The sequence below is a fragment of the Colletotrichum fioriniae genome (assembly GCF_027942845.1).
Source record: "Colletotrichum fioriniae strain IMI 355084 chromosome Unknown scaffold_5, whole genome shotgun sequence".
Taxonomy (NCBI): domain Eukaryota; kingdom Fungi; phylum Ascomycota; class Sordariomycetes; order Glomerellales; family Glomerellaceae; genus Colletotrichum; species Colletotrichum fioriniae.
The window spans coordinates 1,255,206-1,270,392 of record NW_027076841.1 but is presented as its reverse complement, the minus strand read 5'-3'; the positions used below and the strand labels follow the sequence as shown (position 1 = coordinate 1,270,392).

Sequence of the window (15,187 nt, the reverse complement as noted above, 5' to 3'; positions counted from 1 at the left end):
GAAGAAAACCGCAAAGACGATGAGAGATATGCTATGCTAAAGAGATGTGGTGTGAATATTATTATTGGTTATAATTCTCATTGACGACGAAGCTAGTGTTGGAACACTTCTACCTCTTAAGACCTATTACTTAGTTTTGTTGTAATTATTAGTTCCCACAAGTCATTACCTGATCATGGAAACTCAATTGCTCACAGAGCTACCCAAGGGTGCAGGTGGGTGGGCAACCATCACGAGGTCACGATGGCATCCAGCGACTCATGTTTCGCAATTGAACCTGCAGAGCAACGAAAGCCTGATAAGCGGGGAACGAGAGAGGAGATACAAGGGAAATAAGCGCCTCGATGCCAAAAGTCCGAAAGCATCTCCAACTCCATCTTTTCCCCAATTGAGAGTTAGACGGGAGACGGGAACGGAAAATTCGGTAGGATGGCAGCACGCGTTATGCAGGCAAACCCCGGCGGACCAGAGCCGGAAACTCTATCAGCGAACTAGCCCAGCAGTCCTCTGGTCAAGCCGTGCCATGTTGCGATTACTTATGTGGTGCGGGCAATGAGGGGTGGTAAAGGTTGATGGGCTGTCAACTCAACCCATGCGAGTAGCCTAGAACACTCCAATCACGCGGAATCGTATGATTGGGGATAGATTATGCGGTGGTGAATGAAGCCATTGGTGACAGGAGAGGGTTACAGAAAAGCATCATCCCATTGACCGCTCACGAGCTTTTGGCCGTCCGCCATCACAGCGAACCTTCCTTGGGTCGTTCCGTCGTATCATGAGCTGCCTCGGCGAAGCGGCGGCGGAAATGGAACGGCCACTTTCGATTTTTGGGGGCATACCACATGGTGGTGTGAAGGGAACAAGAAACGCTGGGACGATCGGCCAAGCCACCCCTCGTTCGGTCTGGTTTAGCAGGTAGACGGCAGTTGTTCCGAAGCAATCACGACTTGGCCCAGAGTTGAGACCACATTGGGGGCGGAATGCGGGGAGACAGAACTAGAAACACTCGAGACAGTGGTTCCCAGACAGCACTCAGCAGCGATCTCTCTGGATGACGGACTGTGTGTGCGTGACTGTTGAACGAGGACGAGCTCTGATGTCGTTGTCGATTCTCCCTGACCGGTATGTCAGGGATGGCAGCTTTACGTCACTCCGATGCCTTCTCAGTGCTATATCAGACCCGGGGGATCATCCCCTCCATTAGCACTGATTGGCCAGGTGTCGCACCTGGGATTACCGCTTGCCAGTCAAAAGGCTGATAAGGCATCGAGATGAAGGCTCTAGAGGTCGCCATGACGGGCAAAAGGTCTGGGAGTTTGGATCCGGTTCTTTTGATAGTGTCGACCGGATATGCGACCCGCGGGTCGGCCGCAGGTACCACGGACGGCATATAGAAATGGAAGCCAACGAAAGACGACGGAGCATTGATACAGGTCGATCTGATGACTGTGCCCACCCATTGAGACCCTGAAGGATCGCCAGGGAACCGACCAGGGCCATCAACTTGTTCTTCTTGGATTTCGTCTGCCTCTGGGGAGACCTAGGAGGACTAGGCGATCTCTGGTCCGAGAATTGCGTCGCATTCTGTGTGGCAGTGCTTGAACACGACCGACATGGCTCGAGGGAAAGAAGAAGCCTGAAGGTCGTAGAGAAACAGCTCATCCCTTCCGTATGGGGTTGGGGCCGAGAGGTCAAGTGAACAGCTGGAGGGTTTCCGGTAGGACGGCACGCTGTGTCATCGGCAACGGTTACGCAGCCCGCGGTGGAGACGCGTTGCTGCTGCCGGGATGCTGCATTGGTCGGCAAGTCAGTGACAAACGAGGGATTGGGCTGTTGCTACTTTTGCCAAACATATCTTGGCCAGAGGTAGAAAGATTTACGTGAAGGGTTGGGACTTGAGATAGATAGGGAGACGATGGTGACAAACCTGAGTCTACGAGGCTCGAACTCACTCGCGAGTCCCACGAGTGTTCTTGGGGGACAACCAGCAACATGTCAAGTAAGTTGCAAGGTGAACCATGTCTCGTCGCGGAAGCAGCCCCTAGCAGGCACCTCTCTGGGCAAATAGGGACCTCTCCATGTCGCGGCTGTTCCATGAGAAGACGTCGCCGCCCCGTTATTTGTGTGTCATCGCGACCCGGCCAGAGTTGGGCCTAATGGAGCCAGATGGGCTGGCACAACAAGGCATTGCGCTGCAGAACGAGGTTAATTACATGGCATATTGTCTATTAGCGGGGAATAGGAATGGGTAGCCCAGCAATAACACAGACTGTAAACATTCATGCAGCCTCTGTGAATGGGCACTTTCCCCCCTTCCCATAGAACAGAATCTGGATCTTGTCCTCGACCTGAACCCTTCTTTTTATCATTCTCCCTCTGCCTATTTCCCGCTAGTCTTCCTTATGCTTTGCGCTTCCTTCCGGTGCACGGAAACCAGATGAAACCAAAAACTTTCCAGCTCGCATGGTTAGGTAAGGTATCCGTAGTCTGTAGACAAGTTGATGGCAGTGGTCCTAATCCACCACATCCTCGAACCCAATTGCCCTACCCTGCCTGACCTGTCAATTTTATTTCTTTCCTTCTTTTTGTGCAGTCACCCGTTCCAACTTCCCGCGCCTCTGACCATTTGTGTACTGTCGCTCGAGATGCCTTACCGTGGCGTCCATATTCACCTTGCGAGGTTTGAATTACATATTAGCAAGGTACCTTTACGATAGTTGTAGAAGAAGAGTCACACTGCTGTTCTAAGCGCAACCCCGATAGGTAAGTTAGGTAGAGCAGTAAAGGTACTCCCTAAGGTACAGAGTACGTACTTCACTCCAGCCGGCTCGCTCTGGCATTGGGCCGGCCTGACTTCACTGTCAAGCTCCCAGGTGCCCCCTCTCCCCAAAAAAAGAAAGGGGCCCCGCAGAAAACCGCACCCGCCGCCTTACAACCCACCTGCACCTCCAACTCCCGTCACAAGTCGCACCTGCATCCCACTTCCGTCTGTCTACCTCACCTCCAACCGACCTCCTCCCCGACTTCTTTCTTCCACCGATCTTTTTTTCTTTCGTCTTGTTCACATCGCGTATCTCTATTGAGAAGAACAAAATTCCCTTCAACAAGCGCGGAACCACCCAACAAGATGAACCCTCTTCAGAAGAACAAGGTCGACGTCTCGGTACGTTCAATCCAGCCACTCGATACCCAATGCCCCACCTTGAGAACGAAGCCCGCGATGGCATCACGGCTTGCATGACCAACCAATTCTTACTGCCTTATTTGACGAATCTGTTACTGACTCCTCCCTTTGCAGTCCCTTTCCCCTGAGGAACAGCGTCTCTTCCGCCTTTACGGCAAACTCCCCTCTCGCTCCGACCATTTCGCCAAGCACTTGAAGGACCGCAAGTACTTCGATTCTGGCGACTACGCCATGTCCAAGGCGGGCAAGGGTGACAGCGTCGATACTGGCGCTGTCGGATCCCAGCACCCTGTTCCCGAGAACATCCCCCATCTCTCGAGCCCCGTCAACAACTCCTCGTCCTCCCTTAACGGCAACAAGCACCACGGTAGCATCGCCGCCGGTGCCCACGCCGGCAGCCCTGTTAAGGAGGCGAGCTTCCTCAACAGAGAGACCAGCGCTGAGGAGGCCGAGCTTAAGGACCAGGAAAACACCTCTCCAGTCGACGGAGCCGCAAAGACCGAGGCTATCCCCATCCGGAGATGAGGGCCCTGCAGGACCTTTTCGTCTCTATCCTCTCCCTTGTCCCAAGTTTCGTTAGGGTGTTGTTGACACTACACGGCGGCAAATTGGGTTGTTTCACGGGGCCGAATTTCTACTACGATGTTATGATGCTGTGTTGTTGTTTTCACGGGTCTCCTAGGCGTTAGAATGGGGTTGGGAACCAAGTACAAATGGTTGTTGAATGGGCTGAGACGATTGTCTCTGAGTTTGTATGCTGTGGAAGGACTTGCGGATTACGACGCTCTCAAGGTCGCGCTACTGGATATCCTGTCCGCGATGTACGGCACTATTGCGAAGACTGAAGCTTTTCCGTACATGGTTTTTTTTTAAGGACGGAAGGAGGAGGATGAAAGAAGAACGACAGGCATATGGCGGCACCTAAATCGAGACCCCCTTCGTCTTAACTGCATGCGTATATGGCAGCATTTGCGTCCTTTCTCAAACCCTCCACTCCGCAGAGGAGGTCGAGTGCACAGATACGATCCTTACGAGTGACCACCTTGTTCATTCTCGTGGGTGCTCACGTGCTCCTCTGCCGACTACCCAGCTCTCGTCTATAGTCCTATGGAGGCTCTCTGCCTGCTGCACAGCTTAGAGTTGTTAATTAGCTCGATCCGAGCAAGTCACAAAAATGCCCACAGCTTTCGATATCAAAATGATGATGTTGCGGGAACCCAATCTATTGATGAGCAATAAGACACTTCTTTTGATGCCATACGCCGTTCCGTATCCCGGTAACCTCCCTCGCAGTGGACAATCCCTATATGTGCCCTTTTTCACAGATCCAGACCCTTGATCGCCATATCCTTGGCGCCCTCAAAAGTCTTGTTTCCTCCAATGAAGCCCGCAGCGTGGACAAAGACGCAGCCGGGGATGCCAGAGATGCCGTCCAATTCCGCATCTCTGAATCCGCGCCACGCCTCAGGCAAGGGCTTGCGGCTCTCGAAAGAGTCCTTGGTGACAGGCACCGCCTGCACACGCCACTTGGCATCGGGAGTCGGCTTCTCAGGGTACAGGACGTACACCACCGAGGGGTTGCCTCCCTCGAGGGAGTAGAGGTGGTCCTTCCAGGGTGCGCTCTGGCCCTCGAGGACGAGCACGCGGCCCTGGGGGTCGTACTGGGTACGCTTCTCGAAGGCGGCCTGCACGACGGCGCGGGCGGGCAGCCAGGCCTTGGTGTAGTAGTCCAGGTCGGCGTCAAACTCCTCGCCGATGCGGCGGCTGGCCTTGATGAAACGCTCGTCCTCGAGCTTCTGGGCCTCGACGGGGTCAGAGGGGACCGGATCGTTCCAGTTGGGGTTCAGGCGGCCGACGACGGAGCCGAGGGTGAAGGCGCCCTCGCTGAAGCGCTTCTCGAGACCGGCGGCAGCGACAGCCTTGGGGTCGTAGACGGAGATGCCGTTGTCGTGGGCGTCCAGGGCCTCGACGAAGCTCTCGTACAGCTTGTTCCACAGCAGCTCGACTTCGGCGCTGTCCTCGGCAACGGGGTTCTCGGCGCCCTCGCTGAGCTTCTGGGCGATGATGGCCTTGCCAAAGTGCATAAAGACGAGACCAGCGCTGGAGAGCTTGGTGTTCTTGCCGGGGAAGGTGGTGGCGAAGCCGCGCTGGTGGTGGTCGTAGCGCTTCTTGCCGTCGTCGTACTCGCCGCCGACATCGACGACGGTGTGGCAGGTTTCGAGGAGCTTGGGATCGCGGGTGCGAATCAGCTGGGAGTCGTGGTAGGTGGGCAGCTTGCGCAACATGTGCACGGCGAGGGCCTCATCGGCGTGGAAGTGGCCATTGTGGGTGCCAATGGTGACGGGTGACATCTTGAGTCTCTTTGCTGCGTTTTCGGCCATTCGTAGAGGTTTGAAGAAGCGGAACATACAATCGATGAACGGGAACGAATAATGACGAAGTTTAAGAATAAAAAAAGCGTTTGTGGGAACTGCAGTTCAATGATTTTCAACAAGTCTCTCTCTCAGTGGTGAAGGAAGAATTGGAGAGTTTGAGATGTGATAGTCACACCCCGCTTTGACACGCACACCCCACACCCTCTCACCTTGGGAGGTCGCTTATCCGAACTCCCCGCGTGGCTCTATTCTTGACGCTTTTCCCAAGCTCTCACTGGAGAGAAGTGGCCAGGAACGTGCATCGCAGCCTCGTCGTCGCCCTGCATCCGCGCGCCCGTGGAAACTCCATACTCAAGCAACAGTCAGCCGTAAATGTCATCAATACAAACCCCAAATCTGTCCCATTGCCAATGGTAGAAGTCATCTGCCATCCGCCCTCTACCGCCAAAAACCCCCTTCCTTCAATCGATCGATACAAACCTCAGAATTACGATTAATTGCTGCCCTTCACGACTAACGAAAACTCTCCCGTGTCGCCCGCGCCCATGCCATCCGCGATGAGCGACGCCAACGGCACCGTCGCGACCCGCGACGTTAAGGCCGAAGGTCAAGAGACCGAGGATGAGGAAAATGGAGAGGGAAAGGCGACGTACAAGTCATGGAAGAAGAAGTATCGCAAGATGCGCATCACTTTTGATCAGAAGATGCACGATTGCGAGGAATTGCATCGTCAAGAGTCCTTAGCGCTTGCCACTGCGAAGCGTATCGCCATCGAGAATGAGTAAGTCTTTTCTTCGAATCAATCTGCAACCTCGTTTCGCGTAGGTTATCGCCGGGTCCTTGCTAATCCTCGGCCACAGTCGCATACTCGATCTGCTGCTCGACATGAACTCCTCGGCTCAGCTGCCCTTTGACAAGCGCTTCGATATCTCACAAGACCCGCCCGAAGATGCATCATTCCCACCTCTTGATGTCGACAAGTCTGAAAAGAAGCCCGATGAACCTACCAAGTCATTGGACACACTCCTCAAGGAAGTGCCGCATTACACCTACTCCCAAGCCAAGGAGCAGGACCCCACTGTCGTGGCCGACATGGAACCCTTCTCTGGCGAGCCTCACCCTCCTTCGTTCCTGACGGCCGACGACATTGACGACTACATCCACGATGTTGACCGACGTATCGATCCTGATAATCTCCTCCCGACGCTGGCTCCGGTCGCCCGCAGTAACGCTCCTCTTCCGGAGACCAATCCGCACGCCCTTTCCCAGACGATCGCGATGAAGAACCCAACTAGTGTCTACAATTGGCTCCGTAAGCACGCGCCAAAGACCTTCTTACAGGATGCCGAGAACGCCGCACCCGCCGGAGACGAAGAAGCAGCCGAGGCACCTCCGACAGATGGCCGGAGGCGACGCGGCGGCGGCGCGTCAAGGGGAGAGACCCGGGGCGGTCGCGGATCGCGAGGCGGTAAGCGCGCTTCGCTCGCCGCCGTACGAGCCGAGAAAGCTGCGCAGCGAGCCGCGGAAAAGGCGGCCGCGGCGGCCGAAAGGGCAGCTGCCCTGCGCCGTGACGCGGACAGCTACGACCACAGCATGGATGAGGCTGACTCGGACGGTCCCAGCTTTGCGACGCCGGCCACGGGTCGGGGCAAGAGAAAGCGCGCCGGCAGAGACGACGACGATGGATACCGACCCCGGGGCTCGAGCAGCAGGCCGACGAAGAAGAAGCGCAAGAGCGAGAGCGCCGACGTGAGCACCCCAACCGTGTCGAAGAGAGGCCGCAAGAGCGAGCTCTCCCGCGACAGAGACGACTAGAAGCTGCGTCGATGTAGATTGCCAAGCTGGTCGTCGGATGACTGATTTTTATTTTGGGAGGCCAATGGACATATCATTAGCAATCGAGCTGGAACGCTTTAGATCATGATGAAGAAGCACGAAGCTCAACTTCTCTATGGCGCTGTATGCTGTTGCCCTCACTGGGCAACTGAGAGTCAATTCTGCACAGAATACTTTTTCTTTTCCTAGACTTGTACACTACATCATGCATCGATGGATTCTCTTTTTTTTTTTTCTTTCTTTCTATTTTGCCTTTGACCTATTGTTCTTTCCCACGCCCATCTGGCGTGCGGCCTCAGGAGCAATGGATGTGGGCAGGCTCAACAGAGAGACAGTGAGGACGAGACGGAGAGCTGGGGGTGCTGAAGCTCAAGGAAACGGCGTAACGGGATTTCTTGATCGGATCCAGATTGGAACGGGCAAAATTAGGGAGTAGCAATGGTACCGTTTTTCTTTCTTCATTTCTCCCTTCACATGCACTGCTGAATGCCTCTTGAGATGAGAGAGTCTGACTGAGCTCATTGGGACTTGCTTTCTCGTTCTTATTTCGTCGGCCGCGAATTTCGACATTCGGTATTTACCAACGGTAGCCGCCTCACTATGTACAAACAAAACTAACCCCCCCCCCCCCATATGCCTTGTGTCAATATGCTGAAACCAGATGATATCGAGCTGAAACAGAAACCAGAAAGAATAAAGAGCCAACGGAAAATATAGAGAGATTGATCCATCATGCTTCTGCTGCTTCAATATGCAAAAGAGAGAAAACAACATTCGCATGTGCACGTAAGTTAGATACAGAAGGCCCTCTTCTCCGCATACGCGAAGGGGGAACCTCGTAGATCGTAGATCATTCCACTTCCTTTCTCAAGTCTTGAAGGTTCGTCTATCCCATAGGAAGCCGGCTTTCGCCCCCCCCTCTCTACAGTATGTAGTGTTTTCTTGGAGTCTACAAGGGTGCTGTTTGTTGTTTTGAACAACGGCAGGTCCGCGTTTCTTTCTTTGTTTTTTTCTTGTATTTACAACTTCTCCTTGAGGATGTTCTTCATGCGGCGCTCGACGGCGTTGAGGTACTCGTTGGTGGTGACGTAGTCAGAGCGGGCGGTCTTGCCGCAGGCGAGAGCCAAGTCCTTGGTCATGATGCCGTCAACGTCGACGGTGTCGATGCAGGCCTTCTCGAGGGACTCAGCAAAGGCGACGACCTCGGGGGTCTCGTCGAGCTTGCCGCGCTGGATGAGACCGCGGGTCCAGGCGAAGATGGAGGCAATGGGGTTGGTGGAGGTCTCGTTACCCTTCTGGTGTTCGCGGTAGTGGCGGGTGACGGTGCCGTGGGCGGCCTCGGACTCGAAGGTCTTGCCGTCGGGGGTGATGAGGACCGAAGTCATGAGACCGAGGGAGCCGAAGCCCTGGGCGACAATGTCGGATTGGACGTCACCGTCGTAGTTCTTGAGGGCCATGATGTAGCCACCGGAGGACTTGACCATCTGGGCAACCATGTCGTCAATGAGACGGTGCTCATACCAGATGCCAGCGGCCTCGAACTCGGCCTTGTACTTGGTCTCGTAGAGCTCCTGGAAGATGTCCTTGAAGCGGCCGTCGTACTTCTTGAGAATGGTGTTCTTAGTGCTCATGTACAGGGGCAGCTTCTTGGTGAGGGCGAGCTTGAAGGAAGCGTGGGCGAAGCCGGTGATGGACTCGTCAGTGTTGTACTGGGTCTGAGCGACACCGCCGCCGTTCTTGAACTTGTAGACCTCAATCTCCTGGGGCTCGCCGCCCTCGGGGGTGTAGACCATCTTAAGGGTGCCGTTGCCGGGGAGAACGGCATCCTTGGCGCGGTACTGGTCGCCGAAGGCATGACGGCCGATGATGATGGGCTTCTTCCAGCCGGGCACCAGGCGGGGAACGCGGGGGATGACGATGGGCTCGCGGAAGACGGTACCGCCGAGGTGGTTACGGATGGTGCCGTTGGGGGAGAGCCACACTGTTGAGAGGGGAAGGGAGCCATTGAGTTAGTCCATGTTCTTTGTACTGCTAGGTAGGGTTGCTTTGGGGTGCTTTAGGGTGCTTTAGGAGAGGGCCATTGATGGCAGAACTTTGATATGCGGCCACTGGAATTGTGCAGATTGCGAAGACGTGCAGAGGGGGGATCATATGCAATGCGCCGGCGCTGCGTCCCCGGAGTGCGGGGAGCGGGAGAATGAGACAGGTCCAACGGCACGGATGCGACAAGCACGGGGGATCAATCTGACCAGTACAACGGCCGGTGAGAGACTCCTGAGCGGGCAAGGAACAGTACCGGAAGAAGGGGGAAGGTAGACGGCGAAAAGACATCCGATGCGCGTTACTTACTCTGCTTAAGCTTGAACTCCTCCACACGCTGTTCATCGGGAGTGATGGTGGCGCACTTGACACCGACCGAGTACTTCTTGATGGCCTCGGCGGCGTCGAGGGTGACCTTGTCGTTGGTCTCGTCACGGTAGGGCAGGCCGAGATCGTAGTACTTAAGGTCGATGTCGAGGTAGGGGTGGATAAACTTGTCCTTGATGGTCTGCCAGATGATACGGGTCATCTCGTCGCCATCGAGCTCGACGACGGGGTTCTTGACCTTGATCTTGGCGGCGGCGGCCATTGTGCGGGCAAAGTTGAAGGAGGCGGAGGAGGAGAAGGAGGCGGAAGACTGGGGAACGATGAAGGAGGGCCGGAGTGCAAAGGTTGCGGGACGGCGGAGGAAGCGGGCTGCGTTCATGATGGGCGGTTTGTGAGGCGGCGCGCGGGAGCAATTGGGATTTGAGGGATTGTTTTCGGCTTTTCGGTCGGGAAGGCGGCGGCGGGGGAGCTTCTTGGGCCGCGGTTACTAGGAGGAGCCGGGTCGTGTGATCCGGTAGTGAGCTTCGGGTGGTGGCGGCGGCGGCAGAAGCAGATGCAACGGCACGATGACGGGCTTGCTGCAGGCTGTCAAGAGTGCAGAATGTACGAGCGGACGAGGCGCCTGACAGCTAAGCTACGAACAAGGTGCTGACGATCGCGAAGCTAAGGATGCTTCCTGTTGGTTTTTGGAGAAGGAGGAGAAGGATGGAAGGTTTGCTTGCAAAGGATAGACAGCAAAACCGCGGGGAGAGATTGTTTGAGGGGAGAAGAGTGGAAAGAGGCAAGATGGCCGGTTGCAATTGAGACCTTGTCGAAGCAGGAAAGGACAGGAAAAGGGCAAGTCGCGCAAGAAGTTCGAGCAGTAGAAAAACGCAGTCGCAGCAGCAGGAGAGAGCGGGATGGCAGCCGAGCCGAGATCGTCACAGGTGTGCCTTCCGGGGACCGGTGTGTGGGTGTGACGGTGTGAGGTAGAGGTACCACAACAGCTCTGTTTTTGCGGGTATCTCCTCCCAGTCTGTCACTCTTCGTTGGTCGCAAGGTAATGGCTTGTAAGTAGCAAGACTAATGAGAATGCTCAAAAGGCATGGATAGCATCGGCCCCCGGCCAGTCTTGCCTCAAGGGGTTGTGGTTCCAGTCCCTTTTCCTCCGTCTCGGACCTCTCTTCGGCCTTTGCGCTTCTCGGGGCTCATAATTCTGGCTCTGATGAGTCCTTTTCATCATCCTATATCGGCGGGCTCTGTGGCATTCTGCAGTCCCTATTAGATCTTTGGAGCTAGAGATGGAAGGTTTTTGCGATGTTTTTCTGGCATGACTCTAAGAAAGAAATATGGCAAAAGACTACCTACGAACAACTTTTTCGCGCAACCCGTCGCATGACAAAAAAGCAATCCGACGCAAATCTTCTGCAGCAACTCTTTTGCTGTTTTTTCTACAGTACGGATAGTTGTCTCAGAAATACCGCCTGTGACCCTTTCCTGGGCCTTGGCCCGTCTCTGCTGTTTGCGGACCAATGCCAATTCGTCATCTGCTCTGGGAGAGGCATGGGGAGCAATGCATGAAAGCAGCGTGATTGGAAGGGTTAATCGGCCGCTCTCTCATAAAAAAAAAATTACAGAAGGTCCCCCTTGTCGCGGATTTGTCCAGTCTTTCCTTCTCTCCCGAATCCCATGTCCTCCCACCACCCACCCCACATGTTGTCAGAGAGCTTCGTGCGGGGAAAGCAACCAAGACAATCGAGACGAAACAGCATCCCAAAGTTGGTCACCAGATGATTTTGCGCACAGTCAATTGTTTCGTCTGTTGTCGGCTTGCTTGCTGCTGCGCTCTGTTGTAGTTAGCTTTTTGTCGGATGGGGAAGTTCATGCTGTGGACCTGAACTTGAGATGAAGGTAAATTTGATCTTATCAAAGTATGGGGACGGCGAAATAGGCGTTTTCTCGGCATCGTGTCACTTTGGGCTCGCGTGCGGAATTTCTCCTGCCCGCAGCGACCCCCAAGACGCCTCAAGTAAAGTAGGGTACGGATGCACGGCAGCTTGATCGCATTCGCAAAGGAAGTTGTGCCATTACGGAGTACTTCAAACAGCTCACGACAGAGCCTCCTCACCTTCCCCTGCGATAGCTTCAAAGAAAAGAGCCAAAAAAAAAGACTTTTGCTTTCCAACTGAGCCCCGCCATGACTGCTTTTTTCCTGCATACAGCGGAGCTGGACTTGCTCCGATCTCGGTCGCACTAGGCCCGCAGTCCCGACCTCCCGCGATAAGATCACAACGACCACCGAAGGAAGCACCGAGGAATGGAGCTGCTTTTGTTACATAAGCAATGGGCACCCATCTCATCTCCTCTGTTCCTTACCGAAGCAATGAGTCACGTGCCAGTCGCATTGTCCCAGATGGCGTCCTGTCATCGGCCGCTGGCAGCGTCAGCTCAGCAAGCACAGTATCATTCCGTCCCTCGCGACCCGCGGGACCTCGTGCATGTACGACCGACACTCGAGATCAAGATTCACCCTGGCCTCATTTCGTGTATGAACACACACGAACTTGCGCAGTCGTCGTCAGGCGTGTAACTTTGCAAAAGGGCACCCCCTTCCCTCTATGTCTCCGCCCGCCTGACAGGAAGGATGGAAACCTGCAATGTAACGATATATGGTCCTTTTTTGGGGTTCATGGGCGTCTATTTTCCATTCCCATGCCTGTCAGATATCGATAGTTTGTAAAGCACAATGCCACTTTGCCTCAGCTGAAAAACCCCCGACGTTCTTCTTCGCCCTCGTCAGACCTTGGCGTACGGAGTTGTCTTTTTCTCTCTCCGTCTCTCTATTCCGCACTACGGATAATACCTGTCATTACCTACCTGGTATTAGCCCCGTATTCGTACCCTTTGGGTCTCGGACGAGAGGATATAACGTACAAGGCCGCAGGCGGCCCGGCAATAGCAACCGAGGATGGGCTTGCATCTTGCTAGGTACCGCTGTCTGCTGCCGCTGTCACTGCCACACTTTGCCCAGCCGTTTGTCTCAGTCGCATCTCACTACGTCTCACTTTCTTGGACCTCCTCAGCCCTATCCCAAGAGGTTTCTCTTCCGACTTCCAAGCTTTCCATGCCACACACTTCCCAGTTTTTCCCCTCCAGATCCTCCACATCATCTCACTTTCGTTTCTTTTTTTTCTTCTTCTTCTTCTTCCTCCTCTTTCTCAGGCATTTTTGTACATTCCACTACAAACACACACAGGAAAAGGCGGGAGTTTGCGGTTACAATCGATCGGGGTGGTCGGTCAGGTGTCTCACTCCTCAACAACAAAGACATATCGTAATTTGACCCTCGACCCTGTCGTCTGTCGGCCTTCATCCTTCCGGGCCTTCCTATGTATGTACCTGCAACCACGAGGAGGATCTTCACTGCAGTTGTCCGATCCAACTCTGTGACTTTGTCTTTTTTTTCTCTATACCAATTCCAGCCAGACGCCACCTCACCATGCCTAAGTCGCGAGAAAAAAGCCCGTCACGACACCATGAACCCCTACGCCCTTTTGTATCTCGCCCTTTTGTATCTCGCCCTTTTGTATCTGGGGTTTGGCAAAAGTTCCGCCCTTCCTTCTTCTCCCCGTCACTAAACTGCCTTTCTATTGCTAGTAAACAGCGGTGATACGGACAGTGATTATAATCATGACGACGATGATGATGATAACGCACCTTTGCCGATGACTCACCAAGTCCAAAGAGTCCGGCTATAACCCAAAGGAGAAAATAATCAAGAAAGTCAAGGGTGATTCAAACACACGAAGCTAATGCACAGCAATCCTCACGACGTTTAGTTCCTCCCCCCTTCCCCCCGATCCGAAACCCGTATCCGCCATGCCGCCATGCAATGTCCCATCAACCCATGCCACAATTAGCGCTAAACTAACTACCCAAGACCAAAACATCGGCGGAGTCGCGGAGTCGTTGATTACCTTATGGCTAATGACCGAGGCCAAAAATTAGGTGGCGAGAAACTCGCGAGAATAAGCCACAGCTTCGCTTCTTCCTCCTTGTTTCAACCTCATTCGTACCACCGAAAGCAACCAAGGTATTACTGTAGTAACTGTACTAAGCCTGCTCATCCGCATATCAACTTGCATCCTCGCATGTTGGGTATAGAGAGGGCAAAAAGAAAAAAGAAAAGGGATCTCTTGATATCCACTGGTAATACAGATTTGCTCTAAAAATCATCACCGCCTCATCAACCTCATCCACGCCTCTAATCCGCATAAACGCTTCAATACCCATTCGCCCAAATCATTTCCCTTGCAGCATGGTCCCCATGCTCCTCTTCCTCCTTGACTTGGACTTGAACACTATATTCCTTATACACTAACACTAATGTCTGCCTAAGTCTTTTTTCAACTCTTTTCGACTACGCCGTACACGTACGCAGACAGCATGGCCGCAAGCCCCGCGCGCGCGCGCGCAAATCCTGAAATGCTACCTGGGCGCGTTTAGAGCGTGATGCCCGCCTAACGCGCGCGCAGACGGAAACACATATTCCCAGGCGCTTCGGCAGGGTGGCCAGGCCATGCCAGGCCGTGCCAGGCCACCTAGGCCGTCAAATTCGGCATTGTCAATGGTTTTCTTATTGACATTGAATTCAGTTGAAGGGAGAGTATCCCCTATGCATAGCCTTAATGTGATGTCAAATCAGATAAACCCGGACTCATTGCCGAGCTTTCTGGTCTCACAGTCTTGTCTCATCTCACACACACACTCACTTAGCTAAGATACTGAGGCAAACTGACGGAAAAAATGCCAACTAATGTTATTATAATTCTCCCGTGAGCTGACGGGTAACACAAAAAGTAGAGACATGAGAAAGAAAAAAAAAGGCCCGAGGTGGTCCACGGCAGAAAAGGACCATGCACCATCCAATGCCCGCTACCTTACGTGGTTCTATGTAATGTGCGTGTGTGTATGTACCTCGAGGTATAGTATGTACGTTCGTTCCACCGTCAGCAATTATGTACGGTAATCTGTCGATTCTAAGCCACCACCGCCCGTCTCCCCGCACCCTGCAGCTTCCAATACAATGTCTCCCCCCCTTCCCATTCCATCCATCCCACATCATCGTGTGTCTCTTTCCAGTTAAACAAGCACCGAGAACGCCCTGCCCCATCAATGATCACCATCATCACCATCATCACCATCATCATCATCACCCATCCCGCAAGGCTGTCTCGGTGACACGGTGTCGCAATAGAGAAGCAGAAGCGCGCGTTTCACCGCATCCTTCTTCGTCGCCCTCCTCCACCTCAAATGCCACCACAACCGCATCCACGCCCGCTCTCTGCTCACCTTACCTTACCCCTAAGCTACCGTTCGATTCGGCAGGGTGGACGAGATAAAGCTCGCCACGGCACAGTAGTGTAGCTTCCTTCCGCGCAGGCAA

At 54.0% G+C, this 15,187-nt stretch overlaps 4 protein-coding genes across 4 annotated transcripts; 2 read left to right on the top strand and 2 right to left on the bottom strand.

The window, feature by feature from the left end:
• Positions 1 to 3,127: 3,127 nt before the first annotated feature.
• On the top strand, positions 3,128 to 3,709 carry N0V96_005047 (uncharacterized protein; the record flags this gene model as incomplete). Its single annotated transcript, XM_053191211.1, has 2 exons — positions 3,128 to 3,163; positions 3,299 to 3,709. The coding sequence occupies 2 exons, from the start codon at positions 3,128 to 3,130 to the stop codon at positions 3,707 to 3,709; spliced, it is 447 nt and encodes a 148-aa protein (XP_053051194.1).
• Positions 3,710 to 4,503: 794 nt separating this feature from the next.
• N0V96_005046 (uncharacterized protein) lies at positions 4,504 to 5,565 on the bottom strand (the record flags this gene model as incomplete). Its single annotated transcript, XM_053191210.1, has 1 exon — positions 4,504 to 5,565. One exon carries the CDS (start codon positions 5,563 to 5,565, stop codon positions 4,504 to 4,506), a length of 1,062 nt encoding a protein of 353 aa, XP_053051193.1.
• A 551-nt stretch (positions 5,566 to 6,116) lies between these two features.
• On the top strand, positions 6,117 to 7,374 carry N0V96_005045 (uncharacterized protein; the record flags this gene model as incomplete). Its single annotated transcript, XM_053191209.1, has 2 exons — positions 6,117 to 6,340; positions 6,420 to 7,374. 2 exons carry the CDS (start codon positions 6,117 to 6,119, stop codon positions 7,372 to 7,374), a joined length of 1,179 nt encoding a protein of 392 aa, XP_053051192.1.
• Positions 7,375 to 8,414: 1,040 nt separating this feature from the next.
• On the bottom strand, positions 8,415 to 10,141 carry IDP2 (NADP-dependent isocitrate dehydrogenase; the record flags this gene model as incomplete). Its single annotated transcript, XM_053191208.1, has 2 exons — positions 8,415 to 9,376; positions 9,745 to 10,141. The coding sequence occupies 2 exons, from the start codon at positions 10,139 to 10,141 to the stop codon at positions 8,415 to 8,417; spliced, it is 1,359 nt and encodes a 452-aa protein (XP_053051191.1).
• Between the last annotated feature and the right edge of the window lie 5,046 nt (positions 10,142 to 15,187).